This window comes from Arachis hypogaea, chromosome 19 (assembly GCF_003086295.3).
Source record: "Arachis hypogaea cultivar Tifrunner chromosome 19, arahy.Tifrunner.gnm2.J5K5, whole genome shotgun sequence".
In the NCBI taxonomy this organism is placed as follows: Eukaryota; Viridiplantae; Streptophyta; class Magnoliopsida; order Fabales; family Fabaceae; genus Arachis; species Arachis hypogaea.
This window is the reverse complement of record NC_092054.1, coordinates 5,777,652-5,786,291: the sequence shown is the minus strand read 5'-3', so window position 1 is coordinate 5,786,291 and position 8,640 is coordinate 5,777,652. Positions and strand designations below refer to the sequence as shown.

The 8,640-nt window shown below is 36.2% G+C and overlaps 1 protein-coding gene across 2 annotated transcripts; it reads right to left on the bottom strand.

The window, feature by feature from the left end:
- Positions 1 to 430: 430 nt before the first annotated feature.
- Positions 431 to 7,446, bottom strand: LOC112776808 (putative disease resistance RPP13-like protein 1). 2 transcript variants are annotated; one of them, XM_025821061.3, is made up of 7 exons: positions 3,539 to 7,446; positions 2,964 to 3,051; positions 2,587 to 2,700; positions 2,421 to 2,464; positions 2,232 to 2,324; positions 1,323 to 1,787; positions 431 to 992 (listed from the first exon to the last, which is right to left on the bottom strand). In XM_025821061.3, exons 1-2 carry the CDS (start codon positions 7,176 to 7,178, stop codon positions 3,014 to 3,016), a joined length of 3,678 nt encoding a protein of 1,225 aa, XP_025676846.1. In that variant the 5' UTR covers positions 7,179 to 7,446; the 3' UTR covers positions 431 to 992; positions 1,323 to 1,787; positions 2,232 to 2,324; positions 2,421 to 2,464; positions 2,587 to 2,700; positions 2,964 to 3,013. The 2 variants fall into 2 exon arrangements, with proteins under 2 accessions (XP_025676846.1, XP_025676848.1); XM_025821063.3 differs by having other exon boundaries at positions 1,323 to 1,544.
- Between the last annotated feature and the right edge of the window lie 1,194 nt (positions 7,447 to 8,640).

Here is an 8,640-nt window from a genome sequence, read left to right as displayed (position 1 = left end):
CCTTTTGATATTTCTTGTGCATGATGCCACTTTCACCCCTACTACTACTATTCTAGTTCTAGCTGGCTGAAAAGTAGTGTAAATTGCATCTTTGTTTGTCGTATTCATGCACAAAAACTACAAATTATTGCCACTATTACATCTTTTTAATATTAGGAACATCAGGATTTTCAGCAACACATGCTCATAGTTAAATTTTTCCTTCGTGAACTTATCGAAATAGTGAGACCGGAACTTACCTTGACCTTTCTGAGTGAAAGTTTCCGGGTATATTCGTATTCTTCTTTCTTTTTCCTTTTTTTTTTCTTTTACAAACACAAAGTCGATAAAAAATAGTGACAGATTGTGACAAACTAAAAGATATTGCCTTTAGTCTTCCTCACAATTACATTGATGGTTGTGCAAATATAAATTAAAATAATGGGAGCAATTATAAGAAAACAAGATAAAAATATTATAAAAACTTAGATGGTCTTAGAAAACCACTTTTTTCAAAAGTTTAAATGGATAGGAAGAAATACATGAATGATTATACAAGTTGAATGACAGATGGGTTCTGAGACATGAACTTCGTCATCACTGGCTATTTTGCTTCCAGATATGTAACATATTAGAGTATCCAAAATCCAAATATGTAAGAAGTCAGATCACCTAAACAAAATGTAAATGGTAAGAAGAACCTTACACGATGTCACGATCCATGAAATAGTGTATACATACCAATAAACAAAAATACTGAACTAAAGCATACACCCAATAATTCATTTTTAATAAAGCGTTTCTAGGAACATAGTTGATTAAATCAATAATTGCATTGGTGAACTCGGTTGTCTCTGCTTTGCCTCCAAGATCAGCAGTTCGGTAGTCGGTACTTTGCTTCTGCAACTGTGTTGAGTAGGGCATTTAGAGTTTCGTCCGCTTTATCGTGGAGATTCAAATGGCACAACATTGAAACACCACCTCAGCAGCCAAGCAGTTGGATTTCCAAAATTCTACACAAGCAAAAGTTCAGTGGAAATACAGGTAAGCGACAGAAGTATGACCCTAAATTCAATGAAGGTTGCAAGTTTCCAAGGTTAGAACTTGTTTGTGACCAGTATGGGAGAAGTAAATTGACAACAATCACTATTCACAATTTTATCTTTTTTAAAGAACAAAAAGAACACCAAATTAGTTTTATGAAATTGCAGAGGGCAAACCGATATTGAGCACTTTCATGAAACATTCATTCAAATAAATCCCATATTCTGTAATAAGTTGATAACAAGGTGAAAAGATCCATAAAATATAATATAAGGTTGAGAAAGGACTCTGCAGCTTACCTTTCCAGCAATATCAGGTGCTGATCCATGTACAGCCTCAGCTAGTGCAATACCTCATCAATGCCCCATACATGGGAAATCTTTTGCCAAGTTTTGGGTCCTTCATGTGGAGAGATTCTTTCCTCCTCATCTCTGCCTTTTATTCATGCAGACCCCTTACCGTTTACATATCCCAAAATCACTTGAATGGTTCAAGATTTACGTGAAAGAAGTTCTTCCTTCCTGAGGATTCAAGAAGTTTTCCTTCAATTGTCTGTGTTATCTTGGCACAGGATTTATTATTGATGAAAAGCCATAGATTAAAGAAGTAGGCAATGTTCTAGTCTGAGGCATTTTAGCTAGGTGCAACCAAGCATTGAATTGCTACCAGTTTTTCAAGTCACACAGGCTAGCAGTCCCAATCATAGATTCAATGTTTCATGAAAGAAATCATACTGCTTTCACGGTCTCTGGCAAGCCCAATACCTATAGAGGAAAGCTAAGTTTTTAATTGTCAAGTTTACTATAAGAAGCGTAATGAGCTAGTACGACCATAATTCTGGCAGAATATAGAAAATAGAACATTTGTTTTATGAAAAATGAAAACATCAACCTATGGAGCTAGCACCGTGTTTATATACATAAATTTGATGAATTTAAATTTTGCAAAATTAGTTACTATCATCTGATGTCTTTCAGTAAGCACAAACAATATACGTCAAGGAAGCCTTTTACAACAACCGTTGGTATATCATTGAATGCTTGCATTATCATATCTACTAAACGACTTGCATGTTCTTTGAATCTTGGACTCCACATTTAAAACAGAGCTAACTATAATTAGATAGAGACGAGGAACAAGTACGAGGAATGATAGAAATTTTAAATAATGCATAACATGGGCCCAAAAAGCTATAAACAGTATGTAACCTTGATTATTTGCTTTCTTTGCAGCAGAAGCAAATTGACATAATCGGTGGTTCTAGAGATTCACTGGTATAGCAAGTTGCTCCATTTATAAACCTGAACAAAGCAGGTAGGATTATACAGTCAATAAAAATATACAGAGACAGCGCAAGAGGTAGTAGCGATTGCAAGACACGGACAACGCAAACTTACTTCAGTGCACCCCAATTCTCAACTTTCCTCAGCCTTCAACCTTCCTATTATTTACAAAAACCAACATTTCGTTCATTTAGCACTCACAAACTATATAACACCCTATGACTATGAGTATATTAGAGATTATAGATATTGACATATAGAAAGATATTGGGATACTAACATTCGGTTTTTGCATAACCACACACCCCACCCGATGATAAAAGTCAGATGAGCAACACATTAGAATATTAGAATTTCATGAGCGCAAATCTGGAAGAACCAATGCAAGAGTATGCTGAAAAACATAGAACCTTGGCATTAGATAATATCTAGGTTTAGACCAATGTTTTACGGGGAATTAAACAAATTAAAAATATACTAAATAGATTGAAGAACTTTCAAAATCTACCACTTGTCTCTTAAGTGCTCAAGATGACAGAAGTTATAAAAAAAAATTAAAATTCAAAAGCATAAGAAAAGTAACCCTTTTTCTTCCTAATTGGAATAACTTCTTCAAGAATAAAGAAAAATAATCCATTTCAAGAAGTATCTGCTTACCCGTATGCCTTTGACCCCTCTCATTCGAATACAATGGTGTAACATCAGAATCAATCATAAGGGTAATCATCATCAGAGTAATCCGAGTCTGCAATATACCATACAAATACTGTAAGCAATAAAGAAGCAATCATGAAAAAGTTTACTTTTTGGGAAAATTGGCACCTCTAAGAACGTTTTATTTTAAAGGATAAAATATATTTTTTATCACTGAAGGTTGACAAAAATTTTAAAAATATTCTCAAGTTTTATTTTGTTTCAATTTTGTCTTAAAAGATTTCGATTTGCATCAAATATATCCTGAGGACTAATTTTTTAAAAAATTTAAAACCGATTCAACAACAATTTTATAAGAACAACATTTCAACACAAGTAAATCAAGCATAATTTTCATACATTATTATTAGATTGGTCTTAAATTTTTTGAAAATTTAGCCGTCGAGTGTATATTTGATGTAAATGGAAAACTTGTGGAACAAAATTAAAACAAAATAGAAGTTAGGGGTGATGCAAACAACTAGCATTGAAATTGGAGTGGCCGGAGTTTTAGGGAAGATCAGAGCAAAAACACTTACCGCGTTTGTAACAAACAAATTGAATCGGTGGGTGTTCCATCTCTTCCAGCTTACGCCTCAAAGGACATTCTTCCCCAATGTAGATATTTGCTATGGAAGCAAGCAAATGTTCTTCTGTGACACTCTCAAGCTTTCTACAGTCACCAATTGCTAACCTTTTGAGGGAGGTAAGATGGTGAAGCCCCTTGCTGTCAAGCGTCTCCATATTTGGAAAGTTCCACAATTCTAGAGACTCGAGAGATGAAGGAAGGCAACCCTCTCTTGGGAACGAATTTACATCGAAGCATCCACCAAGCCAAAGATAGGTAAGGCCTTCACTCTGCAAACCCTTTGATGTTATCCACCTCGCTAGTTTCTGGCACCCAATGACTACAACTTTTTCCAAACTCGGCGGGAGGCACTCTTCAACAAAACAATCGATTTTTGGGCAATTGCGTATATCCAGCTCCTCTAGGTGCGGCGCAGCCAACCCTAGCGCCGGCAAGGATACTAAACTGGGGCAGCCGGAGATGCACAAATCACGGAGACTTGGAAGAGCGTGTGGCACCTCAACATATTCCACTCTTTGGCATACACTGACTTTGAGATTCTTGAGATTTGGAAAGTCCCACAATGGAAGCAACTTCAGCGAATGACACCCCACTACAGATATCTTCGTTAGCGACTTGTGCTGCAGTTGCTCTGAAAATGTTAATTTTGAACAATAAAAGATTTCCAGAGACTGTAACGAAGCGGGCAAATAATCTTCTGAAATTGATATCGCTGACCAAACGTTACTGATTTCCAGATGTTGGATAAGTGGCGGTTGGATGTGGGGTAGACACTCCATAACGGATTTTGCCAGCTGGGTTTCTTCAATTACTACCTTGTGCCCTCGTGTCGCATATGTAGAAGACCTATTACCCTTTACATGTATTTGGTGAAGGTTGGGAGCCCTCGGCAGCGAACAAGCAAGCTCTTCACATTCAACAATGGTAAGTTCCTCCAGAGCCGGAAGGTGAGCAGGCAGACCTCCCTTTAACACCGGACAACTTTTTATTGAAAGGATTCTAAGCTTAGGAAAACCATCAAACTCATCAGGAAAATGCCATTCCCGCCAACTAGACATATTTACAATTTTCAGAGTTTCAAGAGATTTGAAGGGCGTCTCCTGCTGAAATGATGCATTGTTTTTGTTGTAAAACTCTAAACCAATTTTCTCCAACCCATCAAGATCAGAAAACTCCAGATGCTGTAAAGAGGGTAACTGTCCCAATGAAGGAAGCTCATAACAATTCATACAACGATCCAGCCTCAATTTGGTCATATTGGAGTAGCACGAAAGGCCTAACCAATCTGGGAATGTTTCACCCCGATAACCCTCAATTGATAACTTTTCCAAGTTTGGATGAGGTTGTAACTTGTCAAGTATATCTCTCTCAGTTTGAACATCATCAATGTCACCATCTGGAACCCATTTCAATTTTAAGGTGTTGATGTGCTTCTTGTTACCCATTTTTGCCTCCAAAGCTTCACCACTATTCTTGACGTTCTCCAACTTGGAAATGCAAAATGAGCCATGAAGATTGTCCAGCGATCCCAGTTCTCTTATCCCATTCTCTTCTTGCGCGCCGACGATATAGTAGCTTAAGAAGTTTAGATGCTTTAACTTGCTCATTCTTTTCGGCATCTCTTTCAGACAAGAAGCACCTCGAATATCAAGGTGGCGCAGGTTCACAAGATCATGCATGCAGCTCGGAAGCATCTCAAGTTTTGTACAATTCCTCAACTTCAAGGTTTGGAGATTGTATAATTTACATATTGACTCAGACAATGCCACAATAGGGGTGCGAGAAAGATTCAAATAACGCAAATGAATCAATTCACCTATTGAATCAGGCAATGACTCTATAGTAAATGAATAAAATGACAAAACTCTCAATCGTTGTCGTAATAACCAAGGATTGCTTTCAATATCAATTGATTGAAAACAGTCAAACACAGAAAGATCTAAAAATGTTCTCATGTGTACTGCTCTATTATAGGCTTCTTGAAATAAGTGGAAGCTACCCTTATATTCAGTAACCAAGAGATGACGAGTTTTGCTGTCTATCATGTGTAGATTTTCCCATTCATTGAGGTGGAAATGGAATTTCCCAGCAATAAATATTGCTAGATCATGTATGAGATCATGCATTACAAATAACCTTTTATTAGTACTAGAAGGTTGAAAAAATGATCTTGCAACTAATTCATCAAAATATGCACAACCAATATTTTCTAATCTGTTGTTTCCCTTTGCTTGTAAAAGATCTTCTGTCATCCATAATAGAATTAATTCATCTTTGTCAAATTCATAATCCTCAGGATATAACGAGCAATAAACAAAACACCTCTTTAAATGTGAAGGGAGGTAGTGATAACTAACTCTTAATGCAGGAACAATCTTACTATCATCTTCCGAGAGTTCCCAAATTTCACTTTCAAGTATATTTTCCCAGTCCCCTTCATAATACTTATTGCGCAATAAACCTCCAAGTGTTTTCACAGCCAAAGGTAACCCCTTACACTTTTCAACAATTTTTCTACCAATTGGTTCTAGAGTTGTATATTGTTTAGAATTAGTAGAAATAGATGAATGCTTCAAAAACACCGACCAACAATCTTCCTCCAACAATAAACTTAGTCGATAATGTAGATTGTTAGTTGCGAACACAGAAGCAACCTTTTCACTACGGGTTGTAAGGAGAATCTTACTTCCATTACTCCCATATCGAAAAGGTTTCAGAAAATCCTCCCATGTTTCTCGTTGATCATGCCAGACATCATCTAAGACAACTAAAAATGTCTTACCTGTCAACTTCATTTTCAAATCAGTCTGAAGTGAATCAAAGTTATCCATGTTACAGGAAGGAAAATCTATTGCCCCTGCTATTGTCCTTGTAACATTAACAGGATCAGAATTTTCAGCAACACACACCCATGCTCTAGTCTCAAATTTTGCCACGACTTTGATATCATTGTAAACCAGTTGAGCCAAAGTAGTTTTTCCTATTCCACCCATACCCACGATGGGGATCACAGTCACAGGTGATTGGGCGTCACAGGTATCATCTAACAGCAATTTGATTATGTTCTCCTTGTCTTGGTCCCGACCAAATATGTCAGAACTCACAACAAGAGATGTGGATGGGATTCTCCATGATGTGTCCAACTTGGCACTCTTTATCAGACCAAGTTTATCTTTTCGCCCTACAAGAAACTCTAGTGTGCCAACTATTTTTTCGATGACATTGACACCATTATCTTCAATAGTTGAATCAACAGAGTAAGACCAGGGAGAAGAGTTACCTGGATCCCTTGGAGTGGCAGTGGCAGCTTTAGTGGAGAGTTCATCAAGAAAGTCATCAGCCATATAGAGAGCATCTTGGAGATCAACAAGCCACTTCTTCACTCTATCGTTACCGAACTGCTTCAGCTCAGCATCCTCAAGCACAGGTTCAACATCACACAGATAATCATCCAACTTTTCAAGCAACTTCCGAGCAGAGTGGTTTCCTTGGAGGACAAAGTCATCATCTTCAAGTATTGAAGACAACTTCTTTGAAACAGCATCAACAAAAGAAGAGAGATAAGCTCCACCTTCAAGTTTTGAAGCCATGATTCTAAATCAAGCGCAGCAGATGATGAGAAAGGAATGAAAGGGGTTGAGAGAAGTTGTTGTAGCTAGATCGATATAATGTATTCAGATCTCTGGGTTTTCTCAAGCAAAAGGAATCTCAAGTGTTTTGCATTTGCAGAGGCAGCAGAACACAAATAATAATAAAGTAACGATGTTCTTTGCTTTAGTTTAATATTTGTATTTGTACAGTGCTGAAACATGGATAATAATTAATTAATAAATATTCATAACAATTGTTATAAAATCGTTTATTTATTTCTTGCGTCATTTTAAAAGATTTCATTACCAATCTTAATTATCAACATAACAATAAGGAATTGTTTCTTTCAAAGATTTCTGTCAGATATGTAGCATATTAGAGTATCCAAAATCCAAATATGTAAGAACTCAGATCACCTAAACAAAATGTAAATGATAAGAAGCAGCTTACACGATCCATGAAATAGTGTTTCTAGGAACATAGTTGATAAAATCTACAATAAAATGTGGCCGGTGACAAAGTCGTGTGCGTCAAGTCTTTTGATTTTATATCCACAGTGAAAAGACAGAAAGCATATCACTAGTCCAGAACAATAGACCTTCACTTTTTACGCAAAACAGGATTAGTGAGTTCACTGCTAATAAGCACTTTTTTAATTTTAAAGAAAAAAAAAGGAGGAGGAGGAAGTATGTTATCTTAATTTACCAGAGAAAGACTATGGTAATGAGATTAGCATATATATCTTCGATGCAAACAATTAACTTGCCACTTAAGACAATACTTGTAATCTAATATATGACTTTTTTTTTGTAATAATTTTATCAAAAATAAATAGGCTAAAATGATACTTTACCAGTTTACCATGGATCAATTAGTAGCTAATATCAATTACCTATCACCAACGCTCTTGAGATTTGTCTTGTTAAAAATTTCCCAATGCCACAAACTGAAAAGGATCATGGTATTATTAGCCTATGTATGTAGAGAATCACTTAAAATAATTCTGAACTGGTGTTTATCAAAATAAAATGGTAGTTGATGCTATAACAAATATGATTTACTTATAAATTTATCTATTAAAACAGAACTTAAAATAATTTTTAAATATATTATTAGTCTTCTTGCTTTCTACTATAATGTCACGTCAACTTAAGTCTCTCTAGTCTCTATCATGATGCTATGTCTGCTTAAATGACTAAATACCCATTTTGGTCCCTGAGATTCACACGATTACTCATTTTGGTCCCTGAAATTCAAAATTACCTATACTAGTTCTTCATATTCAAGTTTAGGCACCAATGTGGTCCCTCGATTCTTTCCGGTGATGACTAGGCAAATGGAATGCTCAGATGACACCCTTCCTACCACGTTGGATGATGAATAAACGACGTCGTTTATTCTTGGCACCCAAACAAGTCAGAAATGTCATCGTTTTGTATATAAAGGGAGAAGAAACGATGG